The sequence below is a fragment of the Numida meleagris genome, chromosome 2 (genome assembly GCF_002078875.1).
Source record: "Numida meleagris isolate 19003 breed g44 Domestic line chromosome 2, NumMel1.0, whole genome shotgun sequence".
NCBI classification, from domain to species: Eukaryota; Metazoa; Chordata; class Aves; order Galliformes; family Numididae; genus Numida; species Numida meleagris.
The window spans coordinates 15,534,741-15,548,491 of NC_034410.1; the positions used below are offsets into that span (position 1 = coordinate 15,534,741).

Sequence of the window (13,751 nt, forward strand, 5' to 3'; positions counted from 1 at the left end):
TGAAGAGCTCTGCAGCTCAGTACAATACGCACACTGTTCTGAAGGCAGAAACGGAGTGGGTAAATAGATCTCAAAAGATCTGTGCTACATTTCTGAGTTGATGCAGTCTGCTCAGTGACCTTGCAAGTGTCTGAGCTTCGCTTTCTGTGTCTGTAGAATGGAGACAATGAAGCTGATCTGTGAAGCCCTTAAAGATCTGCTTAAGTGATATGCTTGATTACAGCATAAAACAGTGCTGCTAGGAAGAGCACTGCTGATTGCAAATGTAACTTGTTCTGTGAATAGTTCGGACTTACCCCTGCCTTAATGAGTTGAATACCTTCAGCCAAGAATGCTTTTAGGATGGTTAAGCATTTGGAGAGGAGAGGGAGAAAGAGGACGTTGTTAAAAGGGAAAGAATTGTTCACATGCAGCGTATTAAAAGCTAACCCTGAGATATGGTACAGGTGTAACTGTTGTATGGTACGTAGTTCAAAGCATATGTTTGATGGTGATGCCGTTTAGCTTAGGCTTTTTAATCAGTTTGTGCTCTAGGCCAACTTGTGTGGATCTTTCTACATAAGAGCACTTTAGAGAGTTGAAGGTGATTTTACCACCTGTCTCTGGTGGAATTTGTTTAATATACTGTAGTGTGGATCACTGTGGTCTCATGTGAAAACTGAAGAAAACAAGTGGCTTCACTACCTCATGCATTTTTCCTTTTGATCTTCTGATTGTTTATCTTTCTGTCTTCAAATCTTTTTCCCTCGACCAGACGAAATACTCCTTATAAAACGCTGGAGCCAGTCAAACCGCCAACGGTCCCGAATGATTACATGACCAGTCCTGCCAGACTGGGCAGCCAGCACAGCCCAGGGAGAACAGCTTCCTTGAACCAGAGACCAAGAACACACAGGTAGAGTGTTTTTTCTCACTCAAACTCCTTCCTGCCTGGCACGGTGCTGCTTACTGAAAGTCACAGAAAAGCTTTGATGCTTAGTGCTGTTGGCAGCACAGACTTCATTTGTTTTGTTCTGTGGTACTTTATTCCCAGAAATAAGCAAAACTTGAAAATTTATGCAGTTGAGAAGTCGAGTGGTGATGGGTCCTACTGGGTTAAAAGCTGCCTTGCTAACCTTAGCCTAAAATGCAGTTATGCTTTATAGAATATTTGTTGCTGTTGTTGTTTGCAAATCCACTAGTTGCAAAGGGGAATTTCTGTTGATTAAAAACACTATGATGAAGGAAGTCTGAAAGAGCTGATTGCTTTCTTTTGGCTAAGACTTAATGCTCGTAATCAGTGCTCGCATGATAGAAGTGGAATGTAAAGCTTACTCACAAAGCAGGTATTGGGATTAGCCAATTGTTTCCACATGCTTGAGGGTTTTGATGAAAGAGTAGTGTGTTCTGAGGTGAGAAAGGTATCTGTGTGTACCTTGTTCCTTTTTTTAATATGTAAATTTATTCTCAAATTGCAAGGCTAGATTTTTCTTCGAGCCTCATAAGTGAGTTTGATTTCCTCAGTTTGATGGTATCAGAACTTGCAAACTACAGGAAAAAAAGCAGACAAAAGAGTTCAGTGTAGCTAAAAATAAAATGGTAGTTTATTTTTCAGAGAGCTTCTTCCTTAATTTTTTTTAACACCCAGTAGACAATTGAACGCAGTTGGTCACTAATTAGGGGTTGAGAGTATTTTGGACACGTTGTTCCTGAAATACTGTCAGAATTAAATAACATCTAAATCTGGATGGAGTGAAGATCTTGTTAATCTGTTTAGCTGGCTCCTCTGAATGTTCCCTACACTTGTCTCACAAGATCTTTATTTTGTGTAGACTACAGTTAGAAAGTCAGACGCAACCATGGAACAAGATCAAGGTCTTCAGCAGAGAGAGCACTAATTTTGAAGGAATTATCTTGGCTTCCATTTCAGATCACTGATTCTCTTTTTGTAATAATATTATTTTCTTAAGAAATGTTTGAATCATTTGTAGCTACCCAGGAATGGTAACTAAACTGTAAAATCACTGGGTACTTCATCATTAGCGTGAATGGGTGAAAGTGGTGGTGTTTTGGCGTCTTGACTGCTTACTTCCCTTTATATTATCCCTTTAATCTGTGTAAATTCAAGCCTCGGCCTAAGGAATGTTCTCATATGAATAAGGACAGATGTTTTCTGAGCTTTGATTCCTTTTTTCATTCCTCAATGAAGAGAGATGTTTTGGCCTCTCCAGTAGATCACTAAAAAGAGTAAAAATCTGTATTGCTGGCCTCAGACATATAAACAGTACGGAGACAAATTGCCACCTGGATGTACCATTATAGACTGTCTTAGAAACAAACTTCTCATGCACAAATTGTGTGCATGCGTGTGTGAAAAGGTGTATTGGCTATACAGATAATTATTCCTCCCCTACTCCTACCCAGCTTGGATTATCATGGCTGTTCTCAGTGAAAAACTTCTTATTCTAAGCCTTTATTCTAAGTAGAGGAAAGGTTCCTTCAGCTGATAGCATAATTAATTTTAAATAATTATTTGTAGTTTAGGCATGAACTCTTCCAGCCCCAGCTTAATGCTTCTAATTAATAGAAGGCTCTTGAACTATTCCTGCAGTTGTTACTCCATTGCCTAGAACTGGTATGGTTGCTTACCTTTTTATTTTTGAAATCATGTAATTAGACGTTTTACGCGTAGCGGTGTTCATCAGCTTAGCTAATTCCATTTATTAGGAGTGTAATGCTTCCTGCATAGTTGATTAGCTATGTGAGATTGTAGGTAGAGATAAGGCCTTTTTATAGTGGATTTTTTGACAGTCTGTCATTGAGTTAGACCAGCAGAGTTCACACAAGAAACATGAGTGTTGATAGGCTTTTGTAGGAAATGTGTGCTAATACTTGTGTTTTTCTGTTTTTCTTTCGTAGCGGTAGTAGTGGAGGAAGTGGCAGTCGAGAGAACAGCGGCAGCAGCAGTATTGGCATTCCCATTGCCGTGCCTACACCTTCACCGCCAACCATTGGGCCAGGTAGGAGGGACTCTTCCCATGTCAACTTAAGGCAGTAATGTCAGTCACTTGTGTTTGCACAAGTAAATAGAAGTCTTTACCTCAAATAAAATACAGAAGATGACCTACAGAAAATTGCCAGGAGTAGAATTCAGACTTGTCAGCTAGTGTCATTTATTCTGTTACAGTCTGAAGTTGCTAAGCTATGAGAGGGACCACTGAGAGAAGCAGGAGAACTGGTGTGTATAGCACAGCAGTGAAAGGGAGCCGTACAGGATTTCTCAGTGTCTAAAGCATATTTTCTTGTCTTTACAAATGATGAAAAGTGAGAATGTATAGAATCCTTTTCATTATTATTGTTGTTAGACAGTGGGATTATCTATATGATAAACCACCTCTGTCGCTTGTTTACTATTTGTGTCTTTTGTAAGCACATACTGTTAACTTTTCCAAGAAAGCAGTGGAATTTTGGTGCACTGTAATTTTGCTATTGCACCTATTGAATCTGTTCCTCGGTTCACTTTCTTACATACATGTAGGCTTTCCTTTCTCTTTCCTTGAAGAAACACCTTTCCAGGTGTTTCCGATCCTGCACTGGTCCAAAAAGGCATGTATCTTACTGCCATCTGTCATCCCATTGAAATAAATGGGAATAAAGACTTGCAGATACAGAACTCCGTGTAGGGTCAGGGCCTGAGCTTGTGTCAGTTTACTGAAGTTGAATTTTTGTTTTTATTTGGAAAGCCTATCAAGTGCCCTTGCTTTCTTACTTGCTTTTTAAATATGTGGCCTAATTGGGAATATAAACTATTTTATTAGCACACATTTCTGTTCCTCCTCCTCCTGGAGCCCCGCCAGCACCACCACTGCCACCACCTCTCCCGATGGGCAGTCTGATAGGTGAGACTTGTGTCAATGCTGAAGTGATTGCAGTCATGCTGCATAATCAATAATCATCTCTTCCTAATGGACTTAGTGAAGCTGTTTTTTTCATCTGTACTGGGGTCTACATGATTTTAATATAAAAATCAGTTCTGGCGTGATTTTTTTTTTCTTTAAACAAATCTAATCTCCACTAATTTTCTGTGGTTAAAGCCTCTGAAGGTAAATGTGCAAGGTATGCGGAAAAGCTGCTAGTTTCTTGAAATCTCTGTTCCCAGTAAAGCTAAGATCCAATTAGTGTGATCTGAAAGAACTCAAAATCAGCTGGAATATCGCTGTTCTGCTGTATCACTCTTGCAGTTGAAACTAAGCCGCTTCTCTCGCTTGCACTCTCTCTTAAAAATGGTAGCTGATGTGTAGGGTGATGTATGTATTCTATCCTATGGAAAAAAAGGTGACTGAAAAGCAGAAGTGTCTGTCACAGTGGCTTGGGTTTGATCCTGTAATGCTGCAGGCAGATGCCAAACTGGAAGACGTTATGATACAAGCTGACAGTTCTTGAAAAAATGCTTCAAACATTACATGTAGCTGTTAGGAAGGGATTTAAAAGTAGTAAGTCTAAAATCACACGGACCTCTCCCTTTCCTGTCACAGACTGATGTCAAAATTCATAGATCTTGCTATGAAACCAGCTTTGGAGGCTTTGACCCACATAACCCTTTGCACTTTCTCTTACTGAAGTGTTAAGCGAAAGTGATTTTGGATGGCACTACAGGACTGCAAACTTCTGACCGCACACTGTGCCGCGCGTGTGCATTTTGTATATATTTTTATATGTCTGTATAAGATATATACGTACGTATTTAAAAGCACCGAACTTGTTACTGCAAAACAGTTTTTGCTTTCAAAAATTGCAGAGTTGTGCACTGATCCAAGTGACCTCGACGTTTGAGATTCATTCGTTTGCAAGGCTTGATGCTTTCATTTGTCTGTCAGAGGTTAATGCAAAAAGAGAACTTAAGTTGTTTTATTAACCTTGGCTTTTGTGCAGCAAGCGTGGGGAAGGTAAAAATGGATATTCATCTTGAAGAATGAGTGACATGTCTTTCTGACAGCCTGCACTGGTGATTCTGGTCTATTAGAAGTGCAAATTCCATGAATATAAAAGCACAGCTAGCAAATACAATCGGTGAACGTGCCAAGTGTCTGACGCTCATGACATTTATTTTACTATTTTATTAGAGCATTTTTTATATTTGATTGGAGACAAATTCTGCTTCACAATGGAGAACATTTGCTTTGAGCAGAATGTGCGATATTTTTGTGTGTGCTTTTCAATAAAGGGTATTGCATGTAGAATTACTGAGATATGCTTAGGAGCTGGAAGCTGCTTCAAATTTCCAGCCCCATCCAGACTGTCAAAGTAGTTATCAGCATTTCTCAAATGCCCTTTATATGAATGTTGTTTTATGTTCTGTGTGTGTTCTCTTGTTATTGATTATAACAGGGATGTTTGTCTTCTGTTAATCTCCTGTTACTGACTTAATTTTATTGGTGATGTGTGATCAAATAATTCCCAGGTTCTGGGCTTTTTCTGTTTTCTGCATTCTATCCCAAGTAATGCTCTGCTCAAGTCTTTTCCTTGGTTCCTCTGGCTAATGCTTTTCAGCTGCTCCGGGTTCAGCTCCTGGTTCCCAGTATGGCACAATGACCAGGCAAATCTCGCGACACAACTCTACCACTTCTTCAGCATCTTCTGGTGGATACAGACGGAACCCTTCTGTGACTGCCCCATTTTCTGCTCAACCTCATGTTAATGGCGGGCCTCTTTATTCTCAAAATTCAAGTAAGCTTCTGAGCTCTGAAATCAAAAACTGTTTTGAGCAAAATGATTGTAAAAGCATGCATGGCATTTTAATTCATTTGTGAAGAGCATCAATAAGATTATTGCTTTCTTTCCTAAAATAGAAGGAAAAACAAACAAGAAAAACTCCTTAAGTTGCACAGCGATTGTACTGTATGCAATTACACTGGTTTTCCCCTCTGAGTTGTTTGCTGTTACAACAAGAAATTATTATGATTGCCTGTCTAATTATGGGCACATTATGCTTAGCATTTCAGGTGTGCTTGGAGAACATAAACTAAAACCAGATTTTTTTGCAGGAGACCTAACGTGGTTGTAGCACACTTCCTCCACTACTGGACTAGTGGCGAGAGAGTGCCATCAGAGCACAGTGCTCATAAGACAAGCTTTTCCCATTACACGGTTTCTCCCTGTCTCTGTCTTGTTTCCAAATCCTATTTCTGTTTCCAAATTTCTCTCTTGTTCTTCACTTTAAACTTGACTGTTAGAGAGGAGATGGAAGAGTTCAGTCTCTTCTTTTTAACAGATAACTCCTCTATGCTTCTACACTAACAGTAGAGGTGAGTAGAGAGAGGAAATGAGTGAGGGGTGGGATGCGGTGGGAAACTGAACCTGGTTTTAGTCAGCAGGGTTCTGCCTAACCACAGAACACTGCAAGCAAGGTTGACTGCAGAAAGTTTTGCAAAATAGGGATCTACTAGAATCTTGGTGGAACCCTATGTTTAGATCAGGGACGTTTCCTTAATGTTTTCAGTCCAAAATTATCCTCACTAGAATTCTGCCTTACTGGAAACAGCAAGGATCGTTTTGACCAGATATACATAGAGGAGTGATTGTACTCACGTGGCTTCTAGCTGTGCCAACTCTTTACACTTCAGAGTGATGTTTCTTTAAAAAGAATGGTTGATATTTGGCCTGAAGATCGCTACAGGCCAGTGCTGGCTGGTAGTATACTTACTCTTAAGGAAAGAATACATCGGCAGTATTTGAGACACTGAGGTGAAACATTTTCTCAGTGGTTTACAAGTATGACATCTGTCCAAAAATGTCTTTCTATGCAGGCACAGTACCTATCTAGTTTCTTTTCCCATTCCTCATTTTCAGACTGACTCTTCATTTTCTTCCATACTCCTGCTCCCCAAAATTAATTCGACATAATAACAGAAACCCTCTCCTGCTCAAACATTCAACAGAACTTAACTAAACAGGACTTCTGGAAATAGTTGCCTTGAATGCTCTGCACACCACTATTTCTGAACATTTGGAGTTTTCCAAAGCAATTTTTTGCTCAAATGCAGGTGCTGTTCCTCAGTCTAGCATCTCTGGTGTTTTCAAAATACTGATTGTCAAAATTTTTTTTCAACAGTATTTTGATGATGGGTGCATTTTTCTACTTTAAACTGTTTTTTTTCTCTGTTTCTATAACTGGTGATTTTTTTAATGCCACTGTCTTGACATTAAATCTAGGATCCACATTTCCTTAAGGTTTTACTTCTCATGCTAACAAATATTCTGTTTTTTTCTTAGATGTTTACTTCAATTTTGTGAGAAACCTGTTTGTTGTCCCTCCTTTATTGGTTGTTTCCCTCATTCAGTTGATTTGATTATTGGTTTTGTAGTGAACTAAATGCTTCATTTTTATTCATCAAACATTAATCTTAGTCATGGCTTTATTTAAAACTGTTGCTTACTTGGAAGTATAGAACCTCTTTCAAATTTGATTCCAACTGGATGATGTTGCTGAATTCTCATCTTCACAGGAATTCTCTATTTTGATGCAAGAGAAATTCTCCTGAGAAGAGGCATGGTGTAAACAAATGAGTTGATGTTCTGTTGTTTTTTCTTTTTTTCTTTTTTGTTTGCTTTTTTCTCCCTCCTCCTCACCTTCACTGCTGTCCCACCAGCACCGAAACTTTACGTGGCGCATCCTGCTGCCACCAGGCCTCTCTGCTGTGTGCAGAGGAAAGAGCTGAACACCTCAGCTGTCAACCCAGCGGGGCTGAGCGCTGCTTCAGTGTTTCCTATCTCGTGTCTCACTGATCAGGGCCGTGCTTCAGGGGAGATGAGAAGCCTTTGTCACTTAACAACTTTGCAGCTCTAAAGTTGCAGAGTGCCTCTAACCACAGAGGGCTTAAGAACTTGAAATAAAACACAATTCAGCCCTAAACCTACCTATTTTCCTTCCAACAAGCAAAAAGTCCCTTTTTATATACAAAACAATAACACTGTGAGCTGTCCCTTGTCCCCATCCCCAGCAAAATTACAGGAGTTGCTCTGTACGAGTACTGACATCGCAGCATTGCTTCCTCTTTGTAAAGCTGCTGTCTTTACTCTGTCAGTGCTGTTTTGCTGCATTTGATGTAGCTCTCTGCTCTGATGGTAGAGGAGGAGTTCAGAATCCTCCACACCACCGCCTCCTCTTCTGGCAGCACACTTTATACGGAGAACTCCTGGATCTGAGCAATTGTGAGCACAATGAGAAGCTCAGCACTGCGTGCAGCCTGAGCTCCCCGCGCACACCCCAGGAGCTCCCTGCCGTGGGCTGCGCTCTGCTTTGTGCTCAGATGGATGCGGGCAGGTTTTGCTTTTTGGGCCTCAGTTAGCTAACCATGAATTCAGCCTCGTTGGAAACACAAGCTTGAAGAAGGTTCTTGCGTGTGTGTGTTCTTGTTGTTCTTGACATACTTTGTTTTGTGGTCCTCGTTACTGACGGCTGCTTTTGTTTGTTTCTTTTTTTTTTTTCCCCTGTGTCCGTTTGACTTTCCCCATCTGGTGTGTGCCTTGCTACCAGTTTCTATTGCTCCACCCCCTCCCCCTATGCCTCAGTTGACTCCACAGATACCTCTCACAGGCTTCGTGGCCAGGGTGCAGGAAAACAGTAAGTTTGGACAAGCTGAGCTATTAAAGGGTAGAGCCTCCTTCCTTCTAGCATGCATGGCTGGCAAGTCAGACTCTCTTTTGTTTCCTTTTCCAGAAGCTAATACCATCTTGCGTTGTAGTGTCAATATGCCATTGGAGCTGAAGGGCACACTCTTCAATATTTTATAACATGTGCATGATTATTACTGACCCATTTAAGTTCTGAACTGCAAATTTATTAGAGAAATATAGTATGAAATATGTGGCATCTGCTTCGTCTGAATGTAGAGGTGTATCTTAATTAAAATATTAATTTCACGTTGAATCATCCTGCCCGAGGCTTTTTCGGTAGGGATAATTGATTAGTTTTTATTAGAAGGCTTATGCAGACTGTCAAAATATGTACTGTGCAATCATTGACTCCAATACTGCAAAACTGTAGTTTTTGGGAAGCCACACAGGCAATTGAAAATGTGCAGTCTTACAATCTAATGCCATTACAAAGGAGCTCGTCCGCCTTTCATTCTCCATTGCTTTGTGTCCTGTAGCCAGATTTCCCTACTGAGCTGCTTGCAGCATAGCTCTGTGGATAGATTTGTGAGAAATGCTCCTCGGCTGTGATCTGTTTTCCACTGCTATCTCTGCTTTTACCATTATTGCTTGGTTCGTTTCAGGTGAGTGTTCCTATCCCAAATGCTAGTGCAGGGGTAAAGTCTTGCTCCTGCTGTGGGGACATCTTTGTTGCGGGAGAATGTTGTTGTTCCATAAACAACAGAAAGAATACAATGCAGGTAGGGCATGAAATGAGTACAACATGTTCTTAAGGCGTTTGGGAACCATGGCGAAGTCTGCTAGGATCTCAGGGGCTGTTACTGTGCAGTGGTGCTCCAGGATATGCTGAGGGACTCTCAGCTCTGATCAGCGCTGCTATGCAGCTTCCCATATGAGCTTCTATGTGCTTGTGTTGTGAGCGTTTCCCCAGACATAAGAAGCATCTCTGTAGTTCCCCTTCAAAAATATTTTGGTGTTCTGCTAGGTGAATGCTAAGAATTGTGTCTACGTAGACTAGCATGCCACAAAACTGACATACCTTCCCAAAATGCAAAGGGTAGAGGTAGATGTACTTAGGAAGAAAGGTACAGAATGTCTTCACTTGCAGATAAACTTGAAAAAATTGATACCTGCTTCTCAATTGTTCCAAGTATTGTCCTCCTGGAAATAACGCAGCACTTGGGAGAGCAGAAGTGAAAGGGACAGACTTATTTTTGTGTGTCACAACAAAAATTAAAGCTGACTTGTGAATGAGATTGCATTAGAAAACAGCTGAAGCTTGAAACTTCTAGGAATTGGTCTTGGTCTAGGAATTGTCCTGTTTATTTTCTTTCTTTAGTAGTCGCTGGGGTTTGAAAGTTCCCTAATGTGTATGGCTTTGAGCTGCTGCTGCTGCCTCGTTTCAGAGGTGGGAGTGTATGTGGCAGCTGAACACGCTCAGCAGAACTGGCTGCAGGGCACCTTCTTCTGTCTTGTTTTCTACAGCACGATCATAGGGAGTGGAGTTACAGAGACGTGGGTAGTCATGGTTTGTCTCTTATGGGAAAAGTCTTTTTTTCCTTTTCGTAAAGATTGTTGGGTTTGGAAAGCATCCTCTACCCACCCTGTGGACTCCTATCAGACTTCTTCTAGGGCAGGGGATTAGAAAATGCTCAAGGCCTGTTCTTTTTTTCCTGCGCCCTGTGCCCAAGCTGTGGGTGTCTCCTGCAGAGATGTTTAGCACTGTGTCCAGGGCCCAGTGACTGGCTGTCAGCTGCTGCACTCTCACACCCGGTCTGTTAAAGAGGAGTCTGCAGGGCCCCATTTAACAACAGGGATGTGAACACATGCTAGAGAAGATGCTTCAGTTTGGAGCTGTATTAAGTCCGGTCCCTGTACCCTTCCTCATTTAGAGTATTTCTATATTTCCTTTTTTTTTTCCCTAGTAAAATTAATGCTGTTCTCGATTCTGCCTGGCTGAGTTCAGAGCCAGGCAATGTCTAGGTTACAATCCCGGAGGTGGGGACACGTCCCTGGGGTGACACTTGTCTGATTTTCTGTTCCATTTTTTCTCCCCTTGTGTAAATGTAATGTTGAATCGTTTTATATGTTTCCCATAAAACACGCAGTTTGAGCACCGCATTTTGGTTAGGGTGTGTGTTGGCGCTTCCACACTCTCATTTCCTGCCCTCTTTTGTTCTTGTCAAATAAGCATCTTCAATGTTGAATAAATACAGCCTTTATTAAGGTAAGGATTTCTCAGCATCTCAAAGGATTGTTGTTCAATACTTTCTTTCCTGGCTGTAGCTGGATACTAAGGGTAGGAATACATTTTGTGAAAGATGTGCTGGAGAGAGTGCACAAACCCCATGTATTTATAAATGGTGCTGTCATGTGCCTGTGGTGTAATAATGAAGCCTGCCCGTGAGTGCTGCTCTGTAATGCGGGCAAGACAGAGCGCTCGACTGGGCAGAGACTTTGTTAGTCTGTCTCCAAGTGACATCAGTGGGCTTCTGTATGGGAGAGGAATTGCTAACACAGTGGCAGCCGCCTCCTGACGCAGGGCTGTGGGGCACGGAGCTCAGCTAGCCACACTGTGGGGAGCTGTGATTGAGGTGACAGCAGCACCTTGAGAGGGGCAGAGGCCTTCCCCGCCCCAGCACAGCCTGCCTGGCACGGCTAGAATGTGAGAGCCGTGCTGTGCTGTGTTGCTGAGGACCAAAGGTTAGTTAGTCAGTCACTGGTTAGTAGTGGCCAGGCAGAAGTAAAGAGCAGTAAAGCAAACAAATGTAACTAGCAATAGCTAGAACTTCACTCTATACTGTGCTCTTTCCTTGTTTTCCAGCTTGGCTTCCTTAAAGTTAGCAGTGTTCTGGAGCACATGCCCTGCTCTTTCAGTCACGCCCTCTCAGAGCAGCGGATTTCAGCCTGTGTCTGTGTATCATATGCAGACTCCCAGATTGCTTGTCATTAAATGTGTGCCTATACAGCAATGCTGAGCTCGGTGATGGTTCCTTACAGTAACTCCCACCTAGATTTGTGTGTAGTGGCCTCAGTTCCAGGGAATGAGATGGGCAGCCTGGTGTCTTGCATCTGAGATCTCTCTCGCCCCGTGCTGCCAGCTGCTATGAACGTTACTCAGAACTGATTGGAAGAGTGATTTGTTCCATAATGCCTTTCTCTTTCCCCTTTCCCAAAGCAACTCGTAATTGTGCTGATTGGAGAGTCTCAGGGCAGGGATTCGACATTTTGGATTACTCACTTAATTCCTTGAGCACTTTTTCCCAAAGAACAGCAGCTGCCTGTTGTAGTTTTCCATTTGTTAATTGAATCCTGGATGTGTGCATACACACAAGCCAGTCTGCAGGGCACTGACCAGTACAAAGCTTTTCTTCCGCAGAAAGATCACTTGGCTTTCTCCCACCTGGTTAAATCTGAAGCCCAGTCTCATCCCTTTTTTGTGATCTGCACCAGATCTTTTTGCCCTCTTAGGGCTAGCCCTGAGAGAAGGAATCCAAAGAAGCAGTGTTCACAAACAAATGGAAGTGACTGTACAGGCAAAGGCTTTGTGCAAAACCAATGGTGCTGCTGGCTGGCCAGCAGCCGCTGCTGCCCAGCTCAGAGGGTGCTGCTCGCAGTGCTCCCATAGCTTCCGCTGCAGCCAGCCCTCAGCATGGCCGGCAGGGGCTGCCCGCTGCCGGCGTTCAGCTTATGCCCTGCAGCATGTGCTTTGACTCTAGTAGCATCTCTACGTAGATCTGACCACTAATAACAAATGTAGCTGTGTGTTGTAGCTGTTAATACAAAGCCTCTGTTTCTAATCAGTGCATGGTATTATAGCGCATGCTGTGTGTGTTGTCATCCCCGCCCCTTTTATTTACAGTCTACAGCCTCAGGTTTGTTTGTATCTGCACGCTGGTTTTCATGTAAAAAAACATTTCCCAACGTTTCCAGTTGCCGATAGCCCGACTCCTCCCCCCCCGCCGCCCCCCGACGAGATGCCGATGTTCGATGACTCCCCCCCGCCTCCGCCCCCACCCCCCGTGGACTACGAGGACGAGGAGGCTGCTGTTGTGCAGTACAGCGATCCCTATGCGGATGGAGATCCCGCCTGGGCGCCGAAGAACTACATAGAGAAAGGTAGGAAGGGCTGCAACTGTGTTCCTGCAGCACCGGGGATTAGCGGTATCTGAAGGGGATGAAGGACTAAGCTTGGTCTGATGAAAAGTCATTGTTCCTGCTAGTCAGAACTCGAAGCGCTCCGTTCTTAGTTTGTCAGTGACTACACCTGATGTGATAAAATATAATCCTTTTAAAGAAGGATTATAAAATATCTTCAAGCATTCTAGAATGAAGGGATAAAAAAACATAGCAAAACAGTTATGAGAAGCAGATGTGAATCCGATGGCTTTTCATCTTTGCTGAGCTGCTGGGCTGCATCTGCAGCTACCTCAGGGTTGCTGAGAGTCATCTAGAAAGGGTGCTGCCCAAGGCCCAGAAAGTCCGTGCTCTGTCCCACTCTATCCCATCAAACTGGAAAGCGAGCTAGAGCAGACCATAAGACTTTTCACTATGAAATGTAGTGAGGCTTCCATGGGGACAGTGATAGGACAAGAGGAGATGGTTTTAAGCTGAAAGAGAGGAGATTTAGGTTAGATGGTAGGAGGAATTTTTCTTACTCAGAAGGTGGTGAGGCCCTGGCATAGCTGCCCAGAGAAGCTGTGGGTGCCCCAGCGCTGGATGCGTTCGAGGCCGGGTTGGATGGGGCCCTGGGCAGCCTGAATTGCCGGCTGGGAACCCTGCCCATGGCATGGGGATGGAACTGGATGGGCTTTTAGGTCCCTTCCAACCCAAACTATTCTGTGAGTCTGTGAGACATACCAGTGAGTCTGCATCAGCAGACTGTAATTGTGCATAGACATAAACTCATATTGTAAACATTTCTTCCCAGGAATAACTGATTTCCTGCCCATAGAGCTATCTGTGTTAGGACAGCAACCAGTTTGTGAACAGCAACGTTGCGAGTTTTCTCCAGCTCTGGCTGGTACCGTCACATGCATGAAATGTGTCTGTGGTACCGGTCTTGGCAGCAGCGGTGGAACTGCTCTGTTCTGTGCTCTCTGCTGGCAGCACTGTAT

The 13,751-nt window shown here is 42.9% G+C and overlaps 1 protein-coding gene across 12 annotated transcripts in view; it reads left to right on the top strand.

Moving 5' to 3' along the window:
- Window positions 1–13,751, top strand: part of ABI1 (abl interactor 1) — a 77,621-nt gene that overhangs the window by 61,842 nt on the left and 2,028 nt on the right. For 2 of the 12 annotated variants that reach the window (XM_021387190.1, XM_021387183.1), the window contains 6 exons: window positions 755–895; window positions 2,899–2,999; window positions 3,798–3,878; window positions 5,530–5,706; window positions 8,516–8,602; window positions 12,568–12,753. In XM_021387190.1, the coding sequence (XP_021242865.1) occupies window positions 755–895; window positions 2,899–2,999; window positions 3,798–3,878; window positions 5,530–5,706; window positions 8,516–8,602; window positions 12,568–12,753 (773 nt within the window). The remainder of the gene's footprint in view (window positions 1–754; window positions 896–2,898; window positions 3,000–3,797; window positions 3,879–5,529; window positions 5,707–8,515; window positions 8,603–12,567; window positions 12,754–13,751) is intronic. The other 10 variants (XM_021387184.1, XM_021387186.1, XM_021387195.1 and 7 more) reach the window with 7 other exon arrangements.